At 44.8% G+C, this 27992-nt stretch overlaps 1 protein-coding gene across 1 annotated transcript; it reads right to left on the bottom strand.

The window, feature by feature from the left end:
- Positions 1-2794: 2794 nt before the first annotated feature.
- LOC144108121 (uncharacterized) lies at positions 2795-27638 on the bottom strand. The gene is made up of 11 exons (XM_077641401.1): positions 27613-27638; positions 23605-23699; positions 23337-23349; positions 22270-22364; positions 16514-16567; positions 11440-11753; positions 9970-10173; positions 8720-8829; positions 6084-6198; positions 3877-4185; positions 2795-3209 (listed from the first exon to the last, which is right to left on the bottom strand). Exons 1-11 carry the CDS (start codon positions 27636-27638, stop codon positions 3042-3044), a joined length of 1503 nt encoding a protein of 500 aa, XP_077497527.1. The 3' UTR covers positions 2795-3041.
- Positions 27639-27992: the final 354 nt, after the last annotated feature.

Raw genomic sequence — 27992 nt, 5'->3', positions numbered from 1 at the left:
AAAATGCATCCATAAATCGTCGATGCTGAAGGTGCCCAACTTGTGTTGTTCAAGAAAAGAGTCAAACTACTTTTTCAAGTATTCAATCCCGCTTTCGTCGACAGCTTTTCTAAATCCTAAGAATTTTTTTGTTATACTGAAATCTTTCATTATTAGAAAGAAATTGCGTTTATAAACTGTTTGACGCTCAAAAATACTTTTGTACTGAATTGTTGGGTATGAAAGGCAGAGAGCAGATGTTCGGGTAGTGTATTCAGCACCAGACGAACTGGCAAAAATGTGTGAAATGACAAATCTGTTTCCTGTAAACAAGAAAATCTTCAATAACACGCATAAGAAAAAATTTGATGACTTTGTAGAAGGGGCTGCATATTGCCTGCCGATATCATGCAGTAAACTCTAAATAGGCCGAATTAGGAGTTTCCTAACTTAAAGGCTACGCAAGCACAACAGAAATGCAGAAAACGGTAAAAGCAACCTTGCTGAACACTGTCAAGAGTGCAAGACAGGTCTATGCAGTCTGATATTCAATAAATGCCAAGTCATAAACAGGAGCAGAAAACATTTAACATCGTAGATATCGAGGAATCTAGAGAAATAAAAAAAAACTAGACAGATGATTGCCTGAGCACTCCCTCTCTGTCGATATCAAGGTAGGAGATGATGTTTCTTGATGCCGCCAACAAAACGTAGAAGGTTCAGTGGGAAGTGACTCTCTGTACAATAGGAGTGTGTACAAAAACTTTTCGTGCACTGAATAAATAAATAGGGAGCGATTTAACTCTTCTAAACCTAGTTAGACAGCGAAGGCTAAATTACACTCGGCTACAGTTGATTAGACGCTTGGAACGGCTCGCCGGCGTTTCAGGCGCACTGTCAGCCGCGCTCTCATCCGTGACGAAACTGCATGCGAGAGGGGCGTTGCCTTATTAAGCGAATGCTGAGTCACGTGCATAGTCACATGACCACATTGGGCGAAGCGGCGGTCGTCGCACCGCGGTCGGAGCAGTGGCGCGGCGGCCGCAGCTGCGGCGAGTCACGTGGTCTGACGTCACAGCCACACCTCTGGCGCTTCTCCTGCTGAAGGTCAAACTGCAACACCCGGTGACCTTGGCGAAACATGACGTGGTGGAGCTCTCGCTCCGAAATCTGTTGAAAGTTAGCGCATGTGGTGTTCTCTTCGTTTTGTCCTGTGTTTCCAACGCCATAGTTTTCATCAATAAAGGATTTGTGCGAAGAATGACCAACATTATTTCACTTCAGGTCACTGTTCATGTATTTCCGCGATTGCATCGTGCATGTTACGTAATGACACAATTTCCAGTGTGCTTGCGGCTGTTTTTTTTCTTTCTGCAACTAGATTACGCAGTCAGCCATCGAAACACTCGGAGAAAGGTATTACGTTTGAGTTTTAAAAATGTTTTTCTTCATATTTAGCAGTAGTCCTGTTGAAGCTGGAATTGTCCGAAAACGAGTGTACGAATGCATAGTGACAAACTACACAGCGTTATTTGCCGCTGTTTATGACTATGACCAGTTTATTCTGCTGTGACCAGGTAATGTCGCAACAAATATGCAGCTCAAGTGAAATTAAAGCTTCTCGATTGACGTGTCCAACGACACGGCAGGAAAGCAGCCTTTCAGGCAGCGAACAGCTGGAAGTTTCCGCTCCTGGACATCTTTTTCTTTTGCAAGAGCGATCTGCTGAATAATTTTACTTCACTGAGAAAAACGTGCATGGCAGACACCACTTGTGATTTGCTGACCCTGCACAACACTGAAGAGACAATGGGCGGCACATAGTGATCAGATAAGCTTATTATTTAGCATCTTTGCGGACACTTCGAATGTAAAGGCGGGTGGAACAACATATCTAACGCCGGTGTGTCTCACGGCTAAAGCCATTACATGCACGAGTAATTAAATATTTTGAGTTCTAAACAAGTAGGATGTCTGCCTTTCATCTTAATCATACAGATTCTTACATTGCTATATTCATGCAGGCATATTCACTGATACCAGCGAACACTTCCTTAGGTCATGAAAAGTAAGAAATCACAGAAATTGACTGATGCTTCATAGAAACTGCGCCGGAATAGTTTTCACGGAAGTAAAAAAAGTAGAAAGAGTAATAACCTGCAAGCTGGTGCAATGCCATTTAAAATCATTGAATTGAAACACACGCGCACCAATATTCATACATGCAAACATGCACACGAACACTAATAATTTCTCCGAGCCTGAGTACAAATCTTGAAGCATTTTGCTTTCCGCAACAAAAAATAGTTTCAAAGCGCAATCCATATTTAAGAGCCAAAGCTAGACTGGAGCACAGATTGATAAAATTTCACATGGTGAGATGATTTCTGTAAGGACTACAGTGAGACTATGATTAATATCTCGCATAATCCATTTGTTACCGATGTTCGTGCTTTGGTTAGACGTTTTACTGTAACAGTCACGACTGCCCGATTTTGATGGCTTCAAAGGACAGTACCGTAGTAGCACTAAATATGAAGTGTACTCGTAGAAGCCTCAACTGCTGCAGCGTCTGCAGGTGAGTCTTAGCCACTCATCAGATAGTGTGATTTGTCAAAAGAAATTGTAGTAGCTAATTCTATTTATGCGGAATGGCTGCATCTCACAATCTAGATTATGGCAACCACCGTGACCTGGAGTACCACATCAACGGTTCACCCGCGACTCGATCAGTGCAATGAAGCACTGCATTAAAGTTCTAACCGAAAAAAAGCTAGAATTCCAGCCGAAAAACGCTATCAGTTTTCTGCAGTTGCTCGAAACACGTGCGGAAAGCATCAGTGTATTCTCGCGGTCAAAATAAGCATAACATCACAATTACAAAAGAGCTCGCGCGACTAATAATCTGCCTCCACGTAACTCCGCTACATGTAGGCTACATTCACTGTTCATCTATCTGCAGTTCAAATACGATTCTTAGGCCCTTTCCTTATCTGGGCCGCACCACAATGTATAAGGCGTGAATCCGCAGAAGTGCGGTAAATGTCAAGGCCATGCAGCAGTCATCCGGCGCTTAGCTTGGCCTTCTTCTCCTTCTTGGCGTCGTTAATTTTGACGGCCATCAGCTGCAGTCTAGAAAACGGATCGGGACCAATGCATGCGGTCTCCACGTCGCGTTGAATGTCGAAGACCGCCCAGCCATCATAGTGGTTGTCCATGAAAGCGCTCATCTGCGCAAAGGAGAAGAAAAAGCGGGGACTGACTCCGGGCACAGTCTAAACATTACGCAGGACAGAATTTCGCGGTGACTGTGCTCGTACGAGGGAATACGCTCCTTCAGGGAATTCCTGAAGGTAAGCAGAGGCAAGACGCCCGACCAATCAGCAACCGTCCGTATTTCGCCTCGCCCTGATAAAAATGGTCTATTAGCAGTCTATAGACTTCTTATAGAGTCGACTGCCTTCCTCTAGATATTTAGTTTTGTCGATTCATAGTCTATAGAATCTCTATAGACAAAAGTCTAGTAAAAGTGTGTGGCCAAAAATCTGTAGATTGTCTATAGACTGTCAATAGGATTTTCATTGCCCATAAACTGTTCTCTAAGGTTTGTCTATAGACAGTCAATAGATTTTATACACAGAAGTCTGTAGATAGTCTATAGACTGTCTAAAGAAATTTTTGTCAGGGCTGACTGACTAAAAATCAGCGTTAACTTCTGAAACCCCCAGTAGTTTTAGGAGGCAGGAGAATCGATATATTTGAAAAGAAAGGTATTGTTTTCCATATTGCTGCTCGACGTAGAACCACCATCATCCCAAAGGCTAAAATGCGCTCAGCTGGAGTACGGGCAGCTGTGGGGTATCACGTGACAGGTGTCGTGGTATCAACGCGCCGCACCTTCTTTTCGAGTGTTTCCCGGCTCTCGAAGCTGGCGAAGTGCTTGATGGAGCGGATCTCGTACTTCGCAGTCTCGACGTTGTTGGTTATGTCGGTGGCGTACACGGGTGTCGCATCCCGCAGCAGGCTGTTGTTGCAAATAATGTCGATGTCGAGTGCCGCGTTTGTGCGACAGGCCTGCCCGACAGAGTCTGGACCCGCCGCGGAATCTTCACCCTGGTAGTCGACCACGGCCAGCGTGGAACTGAACATGACGCGCAGATGGTTGGCAGAGCCCCGGATCGCAGTCCGAGCCTCTAGCGCAGTATCCTGAACGATGACAAATTATCGTCCAAATAAGAAATCTGTACATAAATCGGCTAAGCGACCGAGAGACGTATCTAATAACAGACGAAACGATAGAGCAAACTACCGACTAAGCTAATGGGCGGACCAATGCTCTAGTACCCCTAAGTACTTCCACCGCACAGTAGTACCGCTGCTGTACTGCCATTGCAGAATTAACCGCACTACTAAACAATGCACTGAGCGACCAGCTGTTCAGTCGTCGCATTGTTTAATAATGATCAAAATGTCAACACAAAAAGAGGATTGTTTTATGACTAGCCGAGCGATACGTAGCAGCCGAAATCACCATCATCTTCGCCCTGGCTACGCCCACTGCAGGGCAAAGGCCCCTCCCATGTTTTTCCAATTAACCTGACCCTTTGACAGCTGCGGCCACCGTATCCACCGAACTTCTTAATCGCATCCGCCCACCTTACTTTCTGCCACCCCCTGCTACGCTTAAAACGGATGCTTGGGCGAGTTGGTAAGTCATTTTAAACAGAACAGCGCGCAGTTTGACAGGAACAACGAGGAAGACACGACACAGACGAGCGATGACTTGCAAATGTTGTTTATTGCTTGGAACGAGGCATATATACAGTTCCAACAAAAGGAAGAAAACCTGTTGGAACTGTTCGAACATTGTTGGAACTGAATATATGCCTCGTTCTTAGCAATAAACAACAGTTCCAGGTCAGAGCTCGTCTGTGTCGTGCATCCCTCGTTGTCCTTGTCAGACTGCACGCTGCTGTGTTTAAAACTGCTACGCTTGCCTTCTCTTGGAATCCCCTCCGTTACCCTTAAGGACCAGCAGTTATCTTGCCTTCGCGTTACATGTCCTGTCCAAGCCATTTCTTCCTCTTGATTTCGACTAGGGTATCATTAACCCGCGTTTGTTCCCTCATCCACCTTGCTCGCTTCCGGTCTCTTAAAGTTACATTTTTTTTCCATAGCTCGCTGCGTTGTCCTCAAATTTAAGCTGGGTCCTCTTGGTTACCTTCCACGCTTCTGCCCCGTAGGTGAGTACCGGTAAGACACAGCTGTACAGTTTTCCCTTGAGGAATATTAAACTGCTATTCATGTTCTGAACCTCATTCTTATTCTTCTAGTTATTTCCATCTCATAATCCGGATGAGCGGTCACTACTTGCCCTAACTAGACGTATTCCCTTACCACTTAAGCACCTCGCTACCACTTGTGGACTGCCGTTTCCTTGCAAGACTCTTGATCATTATTTTGGTTTCCTGCAAGTTAATTTTTAGAACCACTGTTCTACTCTGTCTGTCTAACTCATTGATCATGCTTTTCAGTTCATCTCCTGAATGACTTTGCCGAATTAAGGCGTCCTATTCTTCTCTGAGTTTCGACAATCCTGTCGCATTCAACAGTTCCTTGGAGGTCATGTATACTTGCACACACGATAACTTGACCCCAGTATCCAGAGTATCGCCTTAGTCGCCGTCTTGCCGATTTTGTTCTTCTTTGGCCCATGGGAAGCCCTTCCCATGGAAGTCGCTTCGAAGCTTGGAAGCTTACTTCGAAGTCGCATGGAAGTCGCTTCGAGGCTAACACCTTCCATCTCTTGGTATCAATATCAAGGGGGACGCACTTTCACGGCGTCAGCCGATAAAGAAGAGTAGCTCCCCACTCTCAATCGCTCAGCAAGTACGTAATACATTATAAGTGGGACACTAGAGACCAGGTCACCAACGGAAAATCCAGTTACTTGCGACTATAACGCTGACAAGGAGTTCTGCAGTCTCCAAGTGGTTTCATGTAACCGGTAACTCTGAAGGGAGCCCGTACACCTTTAGTGTTGCCGCGCATGTCAAAATCCCTATCGAGAAAATTAGGTACTCGGCCCGAGCCAGCGAACTCACAAAAGATGGCACAGGATCGCTCGAGTTGACGTAACTGACGAGGCGTGTAGTGCACTTCTCGGCGATGGACACGTGGTCAGACAGGTGCGTCTGCAGCACCAAGCTGTCGAGATTACTGCGCAAAAAACGAGCACATGCCATCGCGCCACTAGGATTGGGCTTCAAATAGCATTAGCATAGATAGTCCGGTAGAAAGTGACGGCCGAATATCCTTTGGTAAGAACAAAGGTGGTCCACAAATATAGCAGGTGCAAGGACTAATTAAAAGAAACCTTAAAATGATAATAAGAAATCACAGACATGTCACAGAGTCCTGTTCCACATATGCTTTCCTCATCTCCAGACGGTATAGTGTGACGTGGTTCATCAGCATGACGAAAATGATCGCTTCACTACAGCATATTTAACATGTTGGTCTCAGAAGCGTGCACATGACAGCGATAAATGAGGTTTTGAAACCAGCAGTGAGTGAGGTTTAGAAACAAGCAGGCATTGAATGAAGAAAGAAGACACATTAATTGACCTATTTGAATTACTTCTCAGCAACTTTACGAGTGGGAAAAACACAACCGGCTCACGGTTATTACGACTGCGCAAACAAAATATTGTGCGACATCTATTTGCGAGATTAGCGTTGTGTTTCGGCTATCGCAGCACAGAAGTGGGATTGTTATCAGTTTCTCGACTTCGCCGTGGCGCTTTGAGTGCCACTGCACACAGAGAATGTCACGAAGCAAAGGTGCGGCAGTCTACGCAAGCGCTAGTTTGTTCTGCTGAACACAGAGGGAGCCACAGAACCGGACATGGTGCTCGGAAAACTCGGAGGCGCAGCGCCGCTAAGATTTCTTCCTCTCCTTCCCACGTACCCCTTCGTTTTATACGCCAATGACGCAAACGCCGCACAAACAGGATACGTGCCTTTAAGGGCTATCGCACAAAACGGGAAAAATAGAGCTTCAACGCTGGCTGACGCAACATGTCCCGTACGCCTGAGGACGTCGACCACGCCTGACGCACTTGCAGCTGTGAAAGGCATGATCCACGGCTATCTGTTGTGATCTATCGACGAGGTGGCTCAGGAACTTACGGTTCGTCAAGGCATGGTACATCCAATAAACCTGAATGACATGCACTAACGCAAAGTTTCCATTGAGTGCGCCAACAAACATATCATTCCGAACTAAAGGAACACCATGTGGACGCGTGTCGGGTGCTGTAACGGCGTTTTATACCTGCAGGAAATGGCTCTCTATAGGGTATCGTCACAGAGAACGTATTCCGAGCACAAGTACCTCACACAAAGTTAAAGGCTTCACGAGCAAGCGAGGAGTGGCGGTCATCAATCGTCATCGTAATCGAAGTTCGGAGTAACAAAGTCGCCTGTCAAATTGATATTGAAACTGTTCTGGGAGTGAAGCGGGCCAATTGAAGTGGATGATTACATGCCCGGCCGACACACTATCAAAAGCTATTCTCTTGAAAACTACCTAAAACTTGCAATGAAGCGATGACATTAGCTTGCTGAGTTCTTTACATTATGGCAGTCTACGGCGACTAATAATTTGTGCATTACGTAGATCACAATTCTCATTTTGTGTTGTTTTCCGAACACACCATAGTCACTAGACCTAGTTCCTAGACATTGCAACATTTTAATATTTTCGAACTTTTAAAGAGGATCTCGGTAGCAGGAACTTCAGCACGGACGATGAGATGTAAGCGGTGGTGCACGCATGGTTGCCGGTCTACCTGGGGAGTTTTTACCTTCCGGAATCAAGCCGACATTTGAGATGTGGAGCACCTACCTGCATTGAACGCTCTAGACACAATGCTGAAAACAATAAAATACTTTTCGGCATTACTCTTATTTTTCTTTCACATATAAATTTGCTTCATTTTTGTCGGCGGCTTATTGCATTTCTGTCGTTTCGTCGCCAGTTGCTGAGAAGACTGTATTCCACAATTGCGGCCGAACAAGTTGGCTTGGTGTGACATGAAATGGCACAATAAAATAAGAGAAAATAAGTAGCTAAAGCGCGTAGTGAAGGAATTGAAGCAGTTTAATGTGGAAAGGGGCAAAAGGAAGGGGGAAGTGTTAAAAGGATGGGTACGGGGAGGCAAGGGATAGCTCTACAAGCACAAACGCTGCAGGACATCGCCACCATAAGGAAACTAACAGCTTATGGTTTAAAGAGAGAGACATATGAAGTTCCAAATAGCATCCGGAGTGCACACGGAGTGGGAACAAAGAACGTCAAAAGTCCCCCGAGCCCCAGGAGTCGGGAGAAAGCACATAACCAAAGGGCATCCAAGATGTGAAAGGGTACAAAGGCTGAGTTGGCTAGGGTGGATCATCCGGTGCAAACAGCCATGGATGGATCAGGGCACCGGTAGTCGCAGTCCATATGCACTGGTCGCCCATTGTGCCGTAGCGTGTCATGTACGTACGTAGGAGGCGTTCCTGCCGGATCGAGAAACGTCAGCACACGACTTGTTAGGCATTCTGCCTTAGGGTAGAACGCGGCCTCTAAAGTCATGGATCCAACTCAAGCAGCTGCGCCACACAGAACCTTTAGAGCTAACTAGCCACGACACAAACATGGAGGATAATGTGGTTATACGGGAAACCACCTTACGTTATAGTTAGCACGGCCGTTGTGAAGTCCTTTACGTCCTGCTTGCTGTTAAGACGGACCCCTAGGAAGACCATCGCCCCCGGCTTCCCACGGACGGTGGCGTTCAGCGCCTGGGGACGGAAGATGCGTATCGTTAGGTTATAAGCGCGTAGGGCTTGGTAACGTGGCGAATACAATCTGACGCTACGCGGGATTTGCACTCAAACCTGGTAATGAGAGGCGTTGTTTGTAATCTTTATAGACATGCATGGGTGCACCACATCGTTGTAAAGGTCATACTGCACCTTTGCACTATCATCCTCCGGGGGAATGGTTATGCAGGATACTTATCATAACTTTGCCTGTCTTGCTGCATCACTATACCTTCTCATGGCTGGAAACATGCAAAAAAGCTTTAGAATATATTGGATTGTCCTTGGGAAGTTTTGGTAATACTTCAGTATGCCTGATATACCTGCACCTTTACAACAGAATATCTTTGAGGTCAATCTTCCTATGATTCCAAATTTCCACTCGTTGCAAAATTCAGCTCGAGTGGACGTCAGCTTTCTGCTTGTCCCCCACATTGATCGTCTCCCTCGTTTCTCCTCACCTGAGACAGGTGAGCGCCCAAATGCCATGTGAACGGTGGACCCTCACCGAAGCCTTTGATCCTACCAATGTATGTCTGATCAACCCGAAACTGGGGGCTTAGCTGACTTTCTGACTGCTTGTAATACTCAGATGCTATCCCCCCAAGGCTTGTGAAAATATGCATGAGCATGCTTGCGAGGGAGAAGCTTGGTGTTGTCACAATTAGCTGAATGCGTGCGTAGTAAGATTGAGCCTCAGTGTAAATGGCAAGTGTTCCTCACATGTGAAGAGCCGCTCCCCAATATCCATTAGTAGTACATTACCTCTTTATCTTAGCAACGAAAAGCCGAAGTTTGACGGCTAAGAAAAGGGTTTGAAGTTAAACTAAGGGCAGCGCGAACTTGTGAAGAAAAGGAAAGTGACAGCGGTAATTTGAAGAAACCGAAAGCCAGCGCTGATGAGTAAAGAACGTAGACAACTGAATCGTGGCCTAAAGGAATTTAAGAAACAAAATGTATACTTCAGCTGGACGCGTAAAGCGAATATGATATGAGGCAACGCATGTTCTATGGTGATAGCAGGTTAGGCTTAACGGGAAGAAAAACTTGATCATCGTCGCCATAGAGAGCTGGGGGACGCATAGGTGGGCAAAATGTGACTAGCAATGAAGAAGTCACCTCGAAGAGCTTCTTGAAGACGACAGGGGTGTTCTGGGCATTGGTGGTGTAGTCGAGCACACCCATCGCAGTGACTCGATTGTTGAGCAACTCTTGCAGCTTGTTAGTCATGGCCGGAGCCCGCATTGCTGTGCTGTCCGCGTCGGTAGGGTTCAGCGCAGAGAAAGCGACGCCCGGTACGAAGTTTGGCAACGCCTTTGTCGCCTGTGGACACAATTCTGTAGCTGTTTGGTCTCAAGACGCACGAAAGCATGCACTGTTGACGCTATCTACACGAAAATCCTCGCCGCGTTCATATATTCGCTCCGCGGGAACTACTAACTTAGAAACATGCGACGCAGAACATGTTTGTTCATGCTTTCTGAGTTTTTTTTTTGTCGCAGGAAAAAATTACCAGCGCGCTAAAGTAAGGAGAGATGACAACTCCCATAACACAAAAGGGACATCCGTCCTGACCCCCTACTGGCATTTTTTGAGCTGGTCACGTTATACAAGTTTTACTCAGTTAATCATGTCTAACGTTCGCCAAGCGAGGATTTGGCACAAATAATGCACAGACGCCGACACAGTAGTATGCAGCGCTCGAAAAGATACGCCGCAGAATCCACTGACAAAACTTAGGATTTTTCTAGGGCTCGAAGCAGCACTTTATTGTCCATGCATATGTACCCTATAACTCGTGTTTAATTTCCATTATCTCTAAAATGCATACTATATCCAACAATTCCCCACAAAAGCATTCTTTTCTTTACTGGAATAAGTTTATGAACATGTTTTTTTCATATATATTGTAAGATATCACTATAACAATCAAAATACCCGCAGATCTCCTGTGAACAGGCTTGCATTTTTTGTTATTAACGTTTTTATGATCGTGAAAACCGTTCCCTATTGGTTTCCAATAGCAGTCCTAACTTTAAATTGGTTAAAATGGGCTCATATGTTGTCGCATTGAGTTTTGAAACGAATGATGAAAAAACATAACTGACGCCCTGCAACCTTGAATGCTTGTTTTGATTGTGTTGTTGATAAATAGAAAATATGGTCTAAGCATTTTTACTTGAGAGATAATTGATTTAAAAGTAGAAAAAAAGCAACCACATGAGGCTGGTGGGATTCGAACCCGCGACCTCCGCAAGCCACACGTAAGGTGCTCTACAAACACATCTACTACAGCGGCTTTCTAATCTTCTACTTTCGAGGTGTTATTATTTATCTTTTGAGTTAGAAAATGGTTACACTACTAATCTGCCGTATATAAACGCTACAAGTAAAAGTATTCTCCTATCCCTAGTCAGTTTTAGTGACTGTTGGCAGGCGCTGTCGTAACGACAGTTCCTGCTCAGTCATGACTACAGAAATCTCCGCAATACAGAAAAAATTGTCACAACGACAGGACGGCAGGAATTTTTGTCGTATATTGGGACCGGCTCAGTCGTATTTTTCGACAAGGAATTGTCTCACACTCACGTGGTCAAAGAAGAGGCTCCACGCGTGGGGCCCCCCGGGAGCGGCGAATCCGTTCCGGGTGGCTTCTACGCCTGGGTAGACGATGACGTCACAGTAGAAGTTCCAGAACTGGTGCACATAAACGAGGCTGTGGCCCAAGACACAAAACAGCTTCGCATCTATGGGACTCAGCGTGGTAGTGGTCGTCGTGGTGGTCGTTGTTGTTGTGGTTGTTGTTGTTGTCGTGGTTGTTGTTGTTGTCGTGGTTGTTGTGGTTGTCGTTGTTGTGGTTGTAGTAGTCGGTGCTTCGGTCGGAGCAGCTTCGGTGGCTTTTGCTGCAACGTATTAAGTTGGACCGCTCGCTCATCGCAAGACGCCATTATGGAAACTAATTTGACCTTTCTTTCTGGCATCCGCATCACTTTTCATTAATTTAAATTTTTAGGGAGCTACAGGGTTGAATCCCCAATGCTGTACCCACAGGTGACGGAATGACTGCATCCTTTGCGCTGGCCTTGTGCTCAGGTTATTAGCCGTGAGATTCTGGGGAAATGGGTCATAGACCCCATCTTATGAAAAAAAAAATATCCTGTGAAATGCCACCCTTTAGCCGAAGCTGTCCTTGCGTCATAAAAAATTCATCATCATTAATTGTATGTTATTAGTAGGCGCCTCAATATTCATTCTTGAGGCGAGAGCATGTGTATACGATGATTTTCGCGATACTAAAGCTGACGATAAGAAAGAAGTCCGGCATCGGAACATGGCAAAAAGTGCTCTTCTATACACCAACGGTTGATTCGCGGAGAACGCTTGCACGCACTAAGGACGGCGGCACTCACGGCGGCGCTAGTGCTAACCGCGCTAATGCTAACCGCACTAGCGCCGTGAAACCAGCTTCATCGTCTCCGAACACTTATATGCGTTTATCGAAGATGGTGTGCTTGCTTGCGCAAAATCGAATGGCGGTGTAAAGATAACTGGTCTGCTAAGGAAGTAAGGTTTGTGTGCGGTGATTTTGTTCCGCAAACATCTGCAGGCCCCACTACAGTCATACTAAGGTATTCTGGACAAAAGCATTTTTAAACGAAAAACCATTTATGAACGCAATTTTGTTCATATAATGTAAGATTTCACTATAACAATCAACAGATCTGCAGATCATCCGATGGTAGTTTTGAATTTTTTTTCTATTAACGTTTTTGCTATCGCCAAAATCGTTCTTCATTGCTTTTTTATGGGAGTCTTAAATGTTCGATGCGACCGATGAAAACACATTTTAAAAGAAATATTTTGCTACATATCAGAAGAATGGACCACTATCTTCAGTACTGTCGTAAAAGTATCTTACAATTTTCTAATTTTCAATATTTTTGCGCGAAATTGCTGAACATGTTTTGGTTATGAGCCATATGTTGCACAACATCTATGCAAACCCCAAAGTTAAAAAAAAATTGAGAGGTGAGCACGATGGTTGGTGACTTTGCAGAAATGCATAGTTTGAAAGGGAGCCTGATGTGTTTCACTACGCGGCAGAAAAGCAAGCCATGTGGTGTTAAGATACGTAATTTACCCAGGGTGTGCATATTTTCGTAGACGTTCCTGCTGTATTATGAGTGGCGGTCGTAAGTACAACCCAATACACACAAGAAAAGTTTTTATATTTTTCATATGCTGTGCTCAACAATATTTTCTATTAGTTGGTTTAGAATAGTGCTCGCGATTGTACTTATCCTGATTTTCCTTTGTAAAAACAGTGCAGGCACGAAGTAATTGCGCTAATACAGTGGTGTAAAACTGCAATATGCCTCACGTGGTTCTCAGATTTCTGAGGTTTCTTTAACGTTGCGACCATTGTTCTTAATGTCTGTTGGGCTTTAAGCTGATGTCCAAATTTTACAGAACACAGAACACGCCAAGATCTTGATTAAGCCGCTTAAGAACCTAATGACAACAGTATTGCCGTTCACAGCAGTGCCTTAATTTGCAGTACCAGAAGGTTTCGATACTTAAAAAGAAAAAAAAGCACCGCTACAGAATAGGTTTGGTTTGGTTTATGGGAGTATAAGGGTCTTTTCTTCGAGAGGTGGTTAGCACGTGCCGTATATCGGTTTATAAATGGTTTGTACCGAGTGTCGAACAGATCACTAATGAGGCATACAACTGATAGGCATGGTTAGAAGCAGCTCTACCTCGCATGACTACATTATAATGTGTGACTTTCGCAGCATCCCATGAGCTCAGCACGTCTGCATACTGAGGAGTAAAGCTGTCCTCCTTCTTGAAAGTCCTTTAGCTGTAGAGAACACCATAGGGTCTCTTATCAACCTCCAAAGCAAAGTTTCATATTAGGTCTGTACATACTGCTTTCTTTTAGCCGTGATTACGCTTAGGATGGAGGTGAAATTGTTCGGGCGCTAGGAAAGAAATTTTGTTGAATCTTAGTGCGAGCCCAACTGGAATTTGTTTGTACGACCTGTTGATTACGACTCACTCAAAGAACTTTTGCGCGATCTACTGAACCAATACAAAACCAACTCAACTCCTTCAGGAAGAATGCACGTTACAGGAAGTTTGCTGGCTTAGAAGCGATGCGAAAAATTCTTCTCTATCTGGTCGTAATCAGTAGGTATAAGCATGAAATGAATTAATTGAGCTCGTCGTCATGAGTAAGCATCATGAAATGCATTGCTCAAAAGGGCGCCGTGCATTTTAGGACGGCTGGTAGATGTGAATGGCCCCAGCCGGTTGCTGGCCAGACTATAGACCGTTGACAGCGCGCGGTTCTTCCGTTTGAGACTAGATGGCGCCACAGGTGTGCTAGGAACACAGAGCCATTACGGGCCTCCTAAGTCGCCAGCGTGTACGCCTCGACGCAGCAGTGGAAATATAGCGGGTGGCTGCCGAATGTGTTGAAGATGTGGAAAGGGAGAGGAAATACATGCTGTGTTGTGGATTGCAAGAATTGCGACAGAGAGCTAAAGGTGCGTTATGTGATCAATTGCGGTCATCACTGAACCGAACTGCACAAGGACGTACTGCCCCTGGCGCCCCCGTTCAGCATGCATGCACCCTTTCCGAAAGGGCGAACGCAACAAACACGTTCGCCAGCGCTAGATAGCCAATATAGGAAGAAAGGTTTCGATTTTTGAAAATCTGCGAGGGTATAAGTGAACAACACAGCCGCATGAACAAGCTGTTCCGCCCCCTAAACCGTCACTTGTGCTTTCAGATGCTGTGCAGTTGAGTAATTCGTCCTCGGGCGCCCCTGCTACTAATGGCCGCACACCTTAACTTACGAGCAATGGGGGTCTCGTTACACACGCGTAACGAGACCCCCATTGCTCGTAAGTTAAGGTGTGCGGCCATTAGTAGCAGGGGCGCCCGAGGACGAATTACGAACTGCAAAGAAGGGCGACTTACGCTCCTACATACCGCTACTGCAGATTGTGCAGTGCACAGCCACGCCAGCAGACAACGCTCACCGTCAGCCCGTGCATTGCATGACGTCGATTGTGCTACTGCTGAATTTCGCTCCAAATAGCGCGGTTTTCGTGTACCATATTCGGAATAAAGCATTTGAGTTACGGCTGCTGTGCTGGGTGGCTGTCACTTCCTCGCGTTCTATGCGAGAAAGTCACTGAAAGTAACCCCACAGGCCAGCGCTCAGATTGAAGCTGATTACTTACCACCAACGAGACTTCAAGCATTTTCATGTCCGCATATCGAGCGTGGAGCGTACCACAATTGTGTATGTGAGGCTGACATAATTGTGAACTTCGTGTAGTATTAACGCGTTTCCATACACGCCTGTAACAATAATATCGCGGAATCCTTCGAAACGCACGCCAGCTGGTGAAGACAGCTTTATGCATGGTACTGCTTCTATGATAGTTAAAATTTCTGTGTCTATTCATTTTTTTTCGCCTTTCTGTGTTTAACAAACAAGTAGAAAACAAATGCATACGACGTGCATGTTAGCACACAACACGACAACGAACTGCACTGCCGGAGGAGCATTAAACCTTGCCGTTTTAGATAATAACAATAAAAAACATTCAGCAAAGCCTTCAGTGGATGCAAAGTCAAGCATTAAGGCGATTCATTCCTTGGCTCGAAGAGGGAGAGCTGAGTGGCTCTCCGCGACATGAAGCCCGATCACGTTTTCACGCCTCAAGTGATCAAATTAAGCCTCTCACGTGTCCTTTGAAGCTTTGGCCAAATCATAGTGTCGTCTGCGCACTCCTTTTCAACCGCCTCAGCCGAAGCACTGCCTCGGCGGTGCGCGCCGAGCAGTCAGGAGGCGCGTAATGGCGGCGTGATCATGTGATCAAAGGTGGCAGCCCCCATGATGCGGCGCTGTAAAGCCTATATAGTGGCTGTTGAACGTGCCCACGTACAGTTGGAAACTAAAGTTTCTGGGGCGCGTGCTCCGTAAACGAAGCCAATAGCTTTGTTATTACCAGCCGGCTGGAGTTCAAACTTGTGGAGGTGAAGGTCAAAGCCCTGTTCTTTCACATCCATAATTGTGGCTCGACTACTGATCCGGAGTTCCCGGGTTCGAACCCGACCGCGGCGGCTGCGTTTTTATGGAGGAAAAACGCTAAGGCGCCCATGTGCTGTGCGATGTCAGTGCACGTTAAAGATCCCCAGGTGGTCGAAATTATTCCGGAGCCCTCCAATACGGCACCTATTCTTCCTTTCTTCTTTCACTCCCTCCTATATCCCTTCCCTTACGGCGCGGTTCAGGTGTCCAAAGATATATGAGACAGATACTGCGCCATTTCCTTTCCCCCCCAAAAAAACAATTATTATTATTACTCCAGTCTGCGGCTAATAAAAGGGCTATCAGCTTTGATTACGAACCAAGTGGTCCACAGGCTTTTTTCCTCTACTATCACTTTCGCTCCTTGTTTGATTATCATCACTGACCAATCAAATACGTGTTTCTGACTTCTGAAGGGTTGATTGTGAGGTTAAAGCAGGTGATTATAAATGCAAATATTTTTTTGACCGGCATTCTCGTCCTTTCATCAAGAACGGACGACCAGATAGTGTCAGTTACCGCGTATTGAGGCCAGTCTTGGGCGCTCACTTTTGTTTGTCGGGGTGGCGCTGAAGCCACCGAAAGGTGTCACCGGACGAAAACCTGCACAAAGCAAAATCGCAAATGAGCATAGGACCCCCTGTTAGCTCTAAAATGGCAAGATCTTTGTGAATGCAGCCTGTGTTTCCAGGACAAGTTCGCGGAGGTTGATAGTCATGTTTGCGTTCACAACCGAAGTGAAGGAAGCTATTCTCACAAACCAAGTAATGGAACTAAGCCAACTAATGGTTCAGGAATGACGCCGTCTAATTTACTTGTAGGACACTATTTGCTTTAAGGTGTTGTCTATACTTCCTTCATAAACGTGTCATGATAATGCAGGGCTATTGCCTGTGCAAAGAGAAGAAAACAAAAATTGTACACATGCACTCACATTGTCGTTCCTGGCGCACTGTCTCATGTTGTGAGGCGCTACAGGTGATTTCGCATGGCGCGTGACACTCGCGTTCAGTCATTCATGCAGCGTGACATGATTAACTTCACTGAAATTGGCTGCGAAAATCACAGACAGCCTCACAGTAAATACGGCAGAGCTCACTTCACTCGGCTGAAGCATTCCTCACAAGGTACACACATGAACAGCCATCTTTTCTGTGCGGCGAAAATTCTTTTGCAATGCTGGCGTGATTTACTTCGGGGGAACAGTTTGGAGAAGTGCTAGTGTCGTCTAGCCGGTAGACACAACTGCCTGGCGGTACGCTGCCAACCCTTAAAACAATTTTTTTAGACAGTCCGTAGACTTTCTATGGACCTTAGTCTATGAAGTCTATAAACAGATCCTGTAGACTAGTCTATAGACATCATAAATTCATCGCCATGCACATTTAGTAGACTTGTCTGTACACAGTCTAAAGACAAATGTCTACTGAAGGTCTAATAGACACAGGTCTATAGATTATATATAGATTTATGGCCATACACTTCCTATAGATTTCTATCTATATAAAGTCTATGTACAAATGTGTACTGAAAGGAAAGTCCAGACACAGGTCTACAGAAAGTCGATAGACGACCTATAGACGTATGGCCATACACTTCCTGTAGATTTCTGTCTATAGACGAAAGTCTACCGGTCCATTAAAGTCTACTGGTCCATAGGTACATGGCCTGGCAGCGCTATAGACCTTTATCTATAGACAGTCTATAGACCTCTGTCTACTAAACCTTCAGTAGACCATTGTCTGCAGACATAGTCTACAACCATTAAAAAAGGTCACCCCACGATTTTCGCAAATGATATGAGGATCAATATACTTAGAAATTTAGTTTATTTTCAAGCTATACAGGCTGGGATTATACAATACGTGCATCATAAGAATGCACCACATTATACAAGTAAATGTTGAAAGTAACGGTCCGAATAGTTTCCTCAGAAGAAGCATTCTTGCGACCTGTTGTCTACAGTCAGTCACCCGGTCATGTTGACCTGTACAGCGCAAAGGAAAAAATAATGTAAGAGGAACCGAAAAAAAAATTCAACTCCATCTCTACACACATGCTCTACAACGCAATGCATATCCTGCGTATCCCAATCTATAAAAGTAGTCTTGATCTTTTGGTTTGGCTTTAAGGGGTTCAAAGACCCAAGGTGACTCAGGCTACAAGAGACGTGTGAGTGAAAGGCAGCGGATAATTTCGACCATAATTTCGACCACCTGCGGTTTTTTACCGACCCGCCGCGGCGGCTCAGTAGTTAGGGCGCTCGGCTACTGATCCGGAGTTCCCGGGTTCAAACCCGACCGCGGCGGCTGCGTTTTTATGGAGGAAAAACGCTAAGGCGCCCGTGTGCTGTGCGATGTCAGTGCACGCTAAAGATCCCCAGGTGGTCGAAATTATTCCGGAGCCCTACACTACGGCACCTTTTTTCCTTACTTCTTGCACTCCCTCCTTTATACTTTCTCTTACGGCGCGGTTCAGGCGTCCAACGATATATGAGACAGATAATGCGCCATTACCTTCCCCCCAAACCAATTATTAATATTATTATTATTACCGTGCCCTGTCATCGTATAGTACACAGGCCACTAGCATTCCGCCTCTATCAAAATGCGACCGCCGAACCTGCCTCCGGGAAACTGAAGCCGGGATCGAACCTGCATCTTTCAGGTCACCAGACGAACAGAATAACCACTGAGGCATCGCACCGGCTTCATAATTTCAGTAAGTACCCATGACAAATTTTAAGTGGTTTTCATACAACATTGTAACGAAGACCCATAATTCTCTGACGCATTCTACCTGTACGCTGAATATCTACTGCCAATACTGATCTCTGTATGGCGTTCCTTTTACATTAATTAGAAGAGAAGACTTCGAAGAATTCTGCACATATCAGCATTGACTCGCTACGAGCTGTTGACAATGCCACCCCCATAAAATGCACATTCAGTGCTACTTGCACCGGGATCCCAGCAGGAGTATATTGTGGCATTTATTCTTACACCTACTGTTGAAAAAGCGCTTCAATATACCCTGCGTGACTTGCGCCGATACTCATACAGGCACAAGCCATGCAAAACCTACCAGGCATGCAGACTGCGAACCAGTTCGTAGTTCACCACAGTTTTGGGCCCATAACTTGAAGCACAAAGACGGAACAACATGCTCATACATCAGCCCACGCTCTTAGAAACAAGCGAGTTGTAGCGCTTCAATGCCGCGCTCATTAGTCTTGGAAAACTGAAACAGCACACAGTGGCTGCAGCTGCATGCTCCATTTCAAAAGCAGACATGAGCTTGACACAACATACGCATTAGTGTCGGGATGAAATACCGTCTCAAATTCACCTAGTTTTTCCTTCAAGTGCATTGCGAACAGAGCAGTAAAGAGGTGGCTCTTGATTACGGGCATGTAGCCTAACCAAACGCTGCTAAAGAATCAACGAAAGCAACGAATGCGGTCAAAGTAGGAGCTATTTCAATCAAACAATTGACGTCTTCTTAGACAGGCACAGCCATAATAACACGGCGCGAGCTGAATTGCATTCGTGGCGCAAATAAGCGCAGAATTACATTGGCGTTTTCATAACGTAGCAGTGTGAGATCAGAAACGCATACTCTGCCTCTCGCACAAATGCGATTGGAGAAATTTGTGCACGCGTGAGCAGGGTTCATGAATGAGCCTCTCTGAACGAAATGCATGCCATCTCTTGTCGAGGAGACCATTACTCAGCTTTGAAAATAAAGTGCCGGCGGCCAGTGGCTCGGATAAGAAGGATGGACGAATCCATATGCGTGCAACGAAAGGGGACACGGGATGCAAGCTCGTAGGTTCTTCGCGGTTTTTGTACACGCTGGACATTCGTGCCGACAACATTTATTCAACCATCACACCATCACAGCGTTCTTCCAGCGCCGCTTTACTACAACTTTGACAAACATCTCGTTTTCCAGTGTATAGCGTTACAAAACATCTTTGGTGAAACGGTGCTGTCGACGCGCTCCGAGCAAGCGTCTACACGTAACAAGCAATGCACACCTCTGAATGAGCCATTGTCCGGACAGGCGATAACACGAAGATTAAAAAATAAATGTAATACACCTCAGAACGTGAGTGTGCGTTTCCGGAGGTGCCACGAAATCGAGCTCACACGGCGCTATCTAACGTGTAGTTCCATTTCGGCCGTCGATCACGGGCTAACTGATATTTCTGGCCTCGTATCTACCTTGCAAGACGATAAAGCCAGTAGACAGTTCGCGAGGAGTGGCTTACATCACGGTTTTCGCACCGACTGCCTTTCCGCGCGTTAGGAAAGACACAGCGGGACAGATATAAGCGGCATTAGTCGAGAAGCGATGGCTTCCGCTGCTTACAAACGAGGATAGGAAGTTTGTCGCTGCGCATATCATATGTTCTGCCCACACAGTTCTGCTAAGAGTGGTTTAGGACACTAAATGGATAAAAATATAACCGTGTAGGCTTACCGTAAGTGGGCGATTAAGTTGGACTTCGATGAAAACGTAATCCAGAAAAGAACTCGCCGACGACACCGACACATCCGCGCACACAGTTGTTAGCAGCCCGAATGATTTTCCGCCCTCTCGCGGCAAAATGGGTAAAATGTGAAACAGAAACCCGTTTCATGGTCATATCTTTACCGCTCGCACTCTTGCCGTGTGTAGCTTGATCAGGTATCCAAGACCACTGAAGGCCTTTGGTTTATAAGCTAAATTCTTTACTCGCGCTTTAAAAACCGTATTGTCGCGAAAACAAAATCGAAACCTTACTGCTTTGTACATAGGCGCCGCACTTCCCACCGAATAGTATGTGGCACCCTTTTCCGAGAATAATTATAAGTTTCATAGCATAACGTCTTTTTTTTGCCTGTGTTCGTGTTTAGAAAACTGGCATGGGCGACATCAGCGTGTCGTCGGCTCCGGAGCAGCAGACGTTAGGGATAAACGAAAAAAAACTGCGCTGTGATTGTTGCGTAGCAGCACCTTTTTACGTGAATGCAAGCTGCAAAGGTACAAATGGCAGAAGATACTGGCGCAGAGGACCATGCTCTTTGAGACTCTTCTGACGGCGTTTCTAAGAGATGTGAACAGCCTTGAATTCTCACACCCGCCTGTCCCCGTTTATTTTGAGGACTTTTAAAGAGAAATGTAGAATTGCTGATGAAATGTTTCTGAATTAAGCACTTTGAACAGTAACGATCGAAAGATGGAATGGAATTGACTCGAGCGATTCCTTTAAAGGAGAGCGTTTTTCCTTTGATGTAGTAGAGTTTGCGCGCACCCTTACTTCAGGAATGGCTGCCTTTTCTCGCTTTGCCCGTTAGCATTAAATATTCTGATAGTGTATTCACATTATGCATCACGTTATAACGAAAAGGAGCTTTTCAAGGCTTCTAAAAACAATATACAAATGTGCGTTGCATTGTCCTCATACAATAATTTTTTAATCCCCGAAATAGCGAAGCAGGTGGAGGTCTCTAGCTATAGTTGCGGTCACCCGACGCAGTTCCCCTCAGCATGCAGTACAAAAAAAAATTGGCGGCGTTTAGCTTTGGTTAAAGCCGGAGTGACGCGATAGCTACAGCTGTCTGAGTGGAACTTGGTCAAGTGACGAACCACGTGACGAACCACGTGATCAGCCACGGCGCCACGCCGCCGGCAGCTGCTCCGCCCCACGCGACCAACCACGTGACAGCGTGGCGGCGCCGCCACGCGCGGCCACAGGGTGGCAGCGCCGCCCTTCAATTCCATTTTCATTCCATTTCCAATTCCATTTTTTTTTGTAGCTATCGCTACAAAAAATGGAATTGTTCTGGACTTAGTCGAAAGACAGAGTATAGATTGCCAGATAAGAAGAAATTGGGATTGTGATAGACCGGTCTTTCGACTTAAGGGCATCTATAGACTATAAGGCTGTTATAGACTTTAGTGTACAGATAGTTTAAAGACCATCTATAGACGAAAAGAAATTAAGGCGGTTACAGACATAGTCTCTAGATGGTCTATGAACTACCGATAGACAAAAGGAAAAGTCTAAAGGATGACATCAGAGTTCATAAAAAGTCTATAGAAAGTCTTTTTTTTTCGTTACCGTCATTGAGTTGTCGGGGCTAGAGGACAGACGAGAGATGGCACCTTACGAACGTAGTCTGCGGACGCGCGCGGCCTTGTTTAGGAGCGCGGCTAGAAGCAAACGTTTAGCTCCAACGCCAACGAACTGTGAGACGAAGCTTAAACTGAATCTCGGAAAGAACCGTGTCTATAGCAAGCTGACGCAGATGACTCACCAAAGAGGCCGCTTCCATACACGGTGAATAGGAAGATCATCAACACCAGGCAGCAAGGAGTCAACAGGAACATCGCTGTCATCGAGTTGCCGGACCTGGAGGACAGACGAGAGATGGCGCCTTAGGAACGTAATCTGTGGACGCGCGCGGCCTTGTTCAGAATGTTTTGGCCGCGACAGTTCCTTATAAATATTTCTTTACACACTCCATAGACTGTACATAGATTTTTGTCTACAATGTGTAGACTTTGTGTAGACAAATCCTATAACTAATTCATATGAATAAAAACTGTATAGATGGCCTATAGACACTGCAAAGATTTATGGCCATACACTTTTAGTAGAATTTTATCTACAGACAGTCTATACTATGAATAGACAAAAATAAATATCTATATGAAAGAAATAGAGTATATAGAAGTCGATAGACAGTCTATATGTAGACCATTTTTATGAGGTGTGGTATGGTTTGTGTCTAAAAATGGCAGAATGCGCCGAGATACTCACTGCAGAAAGGCTTTCAATCGCAAGGTATAGCCCATGCCCAAAGATTGTAGACATAAGCATTTGTAAATGAGAAATAGTTTATGAACGCAATATTTTTCATAATATTTCCCTATAACAATCAATATATCGCAGATCTCCCGTCGGCAGTCTTTCGTTGTTGTTTTTCTTGCTATTAAGTATTAACGTTGTGTTATCGCCAAAAACGCTTCCCATTGGTTTTATAAGGCAGCCTTAACTGCTCGATGCGTGCCATGGGAAACCTTTAAAATATTTTGCTGCATATCTGAATAATAGACCACGATGCTTTTACGGACTCTTAAAGGATGTCTTGAACACACCTGACAAGTTTCATGTTGCATTCAGAGCGACTGTACTTAAGACTTGACTTCGAATCTACTGTCCTTGCGGACACTTTTCAGCCAACTTGGGTAACTGCAAACACTGGGTTCGCAAACTTCGGCATTTCAAGCTGAAAAGTGGTGCTTTACAGTCGATTTAGTTCAGCCACGATTCGCCTCGCCGATGCACAACAAAAAAAGTGCATTCATATCTCGTACTTACCGTTGCCGCTTTGCTGTAAAGGACGCAAGAAGGCACTCAGTAAGGAGATTTTATTGTGTAGAACAGTACTTTGGAGAATATGTTGACTTCATCACTCCAGCAACAGTAAGGAATACAAGTAAACAAACAAAGAAAGTAAGAAAACAAGAAAACAAGGATTGGTGTCACTTTCTGCGGCCGCAGCTTAACAGCTACGTCACACAACTCTTTACGTTATTCTGAATTCATTACAGCATAGACTAATTCGTCGTACGAAGGAAGTACTCACACAAGCTGACAGCCACGACGAATCCGATGACCATGATCATTATCAGGGCCCAGAACCCAATGGCCAGGGTCACGGATGGCACGACTCTCAAGTCCCTGACAGAAGGGAAGAGAAGGTCGATTATACAGCGGACTAACAAGGCGGAAGCGAGGCTCACAACAAAGTACACTTGTTGAATTATAGACAACGTAGCGGAAGCATATCGGGTATCCAGTATGGTTCGTTGCTGAGCCAGATGGTTCAACGCTGCACAGTTTGCTTCGATCCAGAGTTCATAGTGGAGGCGCCTAGGCTATTTTGCGTAGGTGCCAACGCAACTGTTCTGGCTCAAAATGGGGTCTTCAAAACCCAAAGATGGGTGTCACACCATCAGCATCAAGGAAGTGCACTCGTAACTACCAGAAGACGAGGAGAGGAGACACTGGTTCCACGTCTTGTCGTCTTGCCTAATTAGCAGGCACTTTGTGATTACTTCAGTAGAGCTCAATGCCGTTCTTGGTCGGCACCAGTTCAACAGGGAAGTTTAGGAATAAAATCTGGAGAAAACGGAATATTGGGTGTTTTGAGAGAAAATTAGAAACTGTAGCATTTTCCTTTTGTTTTTTTCGAAACTACTGCTTTATTTCGCAACAGCTGGAACGAGAAAGCGTCAGAATAAAGATTTTTGGGTATAATTGAGGAAATTTTCAGTTGCGACATAAAACCCCTCTGCGGGGTCACTTGAAATTGCATCTTGGTCATAAGCACTAAGCACAGTTTACTGTAGCCGTTTGTATTTGCTAACACAGAGTTCTGCCGGACACCAGTTTTGCACAGAATTCCTCTTGATTAACTTTGCAATTTAGACGATATTAAAATCGCCACCTCTGAATCACCAGGGAGATTATTTGCTGGGTATAAGTGGAGCGACATTGTACGTGCTATTTTAGATAACTCTAAGCTTCGAACAAGACAAGACAAGACGAGTCAACGCAGTGCATAAATCGTTCGTCAAATTGTGAAGCATGAATTTTGGGGTTTAACGTGCCGAAGCGACACAACGGCTGTGAATGATGCCATGGTGTATTTAGACCACCTGGGGTTCTTTAACGTGCGTTTACATTGCGCAGATAAGGGCGCTCATTGTATTGCTACTCTATCAAAATACGGCCGCCGCCCGAATCCAACCTAACGCCATGAGAGCAGCAGCCGAATGCCTAAAGCTCGTGAGCCACCGCGGCGGGTACATGGTTTGTGAGAATTCTAAATCAATTCGTTTATTTGTTCTCTGAACTCTTAACTATGTGAGTTTGAACATGTGAAGAAATATACTAAAAACACAAAGACAGTGATCGCGAGTAGGCAGACCAGCCTTGGTAGCCTTGGACAATTGTGTGCTGTTAACAAATTTTTACATGCCAGTTCAAGCCTGGGAGGAATGAGGGAAGCTCTATAGAAGAACGCAGGAGTCATTTTTAAAACATGACTCTCTTTAGCAAAGAAGTAAATATAGCATAGAATTCTGTCAACATTTAGATTCCATTTAAGTTCGCACCTAGCCACCGGGTTCTACACCGGGAAATAGGGCGACATAACATTATGCTTGCGAAAGTGCTTTTGCGTGCGGTATGTTAATTGTAGCAAAGCATATTGCACCAGATTCATGAAATTCTAATGTGATTTTGTGCGAAATGTCTAGACATTTTGTCTTGGGTAGAAAAAAAAATGGCATTTTGCTCTGATTTGCTTTCATTCAGTTGTTCAGACGTCCCCAACATTAACGGGGGCAATCTGCGTCTCTTAGCGGCGACTGCAAGATGTTATATTGTTAAAGAAAATCAGAACCATGGGACCGAACGCTGCTTATATAATAATAATAATAATAATAATAATAATAATAATAATAATAATAATAATAATAATAATAATAATAATAATAATAATAATAATAATAATAATAATAATAATAATAATAACTTGTTTGGGGGGGAAAGGAAATGCGCACTACCTGTCTCGTATATCTTTGGACACCTGAACTGCGCCGTAAGAGAAGGGATAAAGGAGGGAGTGAAAGAAGAAAGGAAGAGAGAGGTGCTGTAGTGGAGGGTTCCGGAATAATTTCGACCACCTGGGGATCTTTAACGCGCACTGACATCGCACAGCACACGGGCGCTAAGGCGCCCGTGTGCGCTAACACATTTTAACATCTTAAGACATTTTAACACATTTTAACCTTTTAACACAATTCAACATTTTAACATCTTAATGAAGAGCTGGATTTTGTGATTTTGCACCAAAAGTGACAAACAGAAATGAAAAAGAGAGAGTTGTAAGCTTAACTATTATTGTGTTGTATTTATTGTGCCTGTTCTGTACCTAGGCTACACGAGTGAGGATGGAGGGGAGGTCTGCAGGTTGTTTTTGGTCACTTGAGTTTATTTAACGAGCTCTGACACTGCCATGATGAGAGAGACCGGGAGAAGGAATGTTATAGGACAATAATTGAACCCGACGCAGAATTTTAAACAAGACAAGAATAATTTTGCTCTCTAACTCTTTCAGAAACAACAGTACAATTTAGCGCTTACAAGTAGTTCCGTAATTACCTTTGGTCGTCTTCCGCTACATCCTCTGCGTTGGAAACAGAAGACAGGGAAGGGCAGAGGCTTAAAAACAAGGTTGTATTTTTTCCGAGGAAAGGATTGAAGTTTCGGCAAAACTGCTGTGATTTTCATGTTCCGGAGAAGTTTGCAACCGACGTGGTTAGGAAGAGTTTGCCTAGCGTTTTTCCAATACTGTGGCGTTGGCGCACTTGGTGGCTATCACAGACCTTATCTACAGTGCTTTTACAAACCACCATGTAATTAGATGTCTCAGAATAAACCAAGCTATGCTTCAGAAAGAAATGATGAGGTCTGTAGTTTTACAAAAAAGCTGTAAAGATGAAGGTCATACTTTTTGTGATACTACTCTAATCATTAAACATCGATACATCCATATTTCACCAGTCAGCTATGAAAGGAAAGTGTACATTAGTAACGACAAATCAGTCGAAATTTTAGCATACAATAATTGGCTTTTCATTATTGTGCGATTTGAATGCGTATGCGGGAGTGGATTTCTTACCCTGAAGAGGTTCCTTCGTCTCCGCTTTATGTTCTGCAAAGAATAACAAGAAATCCGTGTAAAAAAATCTGACTGTTGATAAATAAAAACGAACACCAAACAGGGTACAAACTAGAGATTGTTGAGAGAAATTATTGTGCCGCTCATGTAATGAGATTAATTTCAGTGCAAAAATTAATTGCGCAAAGCTGGCGTACTTTAATTGTTTCACATATTTGCCCGATTTTTAACACGAAAGATTTCTCTCCTTCACTAAGGGCTCGCGTACAATAACGGGTAGTAACTTCTCTCCGTTGAAGGTTTCAGTAGCTTTTCGAACATATAAGCATCCATTATTCTTAAAGATGAACGGCACTTCCATGGGAGATGAGCTAACCTTGGTATCATGTTCAGAATCAATCGCATGTTTGGAAACTGAATATGTGCCTCATACGGCAGTATAAGAAAGTTTATCCCCGCGCCCGAAAGTTCATCTCGTGTAATTACCATTGCTTCTGGGGCATCTTCGCGATGCCAACTGTACCGCAAATGGCGACCCTTCAACTAGGTTTATCTTTAGAACCAAGGAAGAATAGGCGATCGTTTCTATATTCTCTTGGATGAGCGGTGCATGAGGGTTTTTACGACAGGGAACTGTGCCGCTATAGCAATGATTTCAGACACATTGCAGGAAGCTTAGTCCAAGGCTTATGATGTTAGTGGTCGGCGAAAACCTCAACTTCAAGCCCCGCCACCCGCTCTGTCGTCGTTTGACAGGCGTCTTGTTAACCTTACCCTGACACCGTAGGTTGTTCGCTGTACGGAAGGCATTGAATGGGGGGACGATACATTGCAGAGAGTGTTGTTCGCACAAGGCTTATAGACAATTCCTGCGCTACTGCCTCTTCCTGAGAGAAAACTTACCGCTCAGCAGTGGACCAGGAGGACATTGCCCTCTTCAACACATCGGAAATGGCAGACCTACATTGCCCTTCGAACATTGGAAGCCCGCAGAAAGCGGGACCTTAACGATGCTCTCCAAAGACGCTTTGCAAATTCGCAGTTTGTCTGAGAAAGTTTCCTTACCGTCAATAGATATGTCGATGCCGGAGAGACCTGCGTAGCAATGTTCATATGAAAGGTGCGCTTACCGTGCGACAGACATTCGGGCAATTAAGAAATCAGGTATTGTGTTGCTTACTCATCCTGCCGACTTGCTTGAGGTATATGGATGCGGATGCTAGAAGACCTCCGCGATGGAGAAGAAGCTTGACAAGTGAACATACATACGTGCTCGGGAAACG

Source organism: Amblyomma americanum, chromosome 10 (genome assembly GCF_052857255.1).
Source record: "Amblyomma americanum isolate KBUSLIRL-KWMA chromosome 10, ASM5285725v1, whole genome shotgun sequence".
Taxonomy (NCBI): domain Eukaryota; kingdom Metazoa; phylum Arthropoda; class Arachnida; order Ixodida; family Ixodidae; genus Amblyomma; species Amblyomma americanum.
This window is presented reverse-complemented; position numbering and strand designations above follow the sequence as displayed.

Bases quoted from the DNA above. Each gene is read 5' to 3' on its own strand.
- LOC144108121 (XM_077641401.1), bottom strand. From the start codon at position 27,638: ATGTCCTCCTGGTCCACTGCTGAGCG. The intron at 23,700-27,612 runs GTAAGTTTTCTC...CCCTTCTGTCAG, and splicing joins TCCTGGTCCACTGCTGAGCG to GGACTTGAGAGTCGTGCCAT. The intron at 3,210-3,876 runs GTGCGGCGCGTT...TCCTTTGCGCAG, and splicing joins GGGAAACACTCGAAAAGAAG to ATGAGCGCTTTCATGGACAA.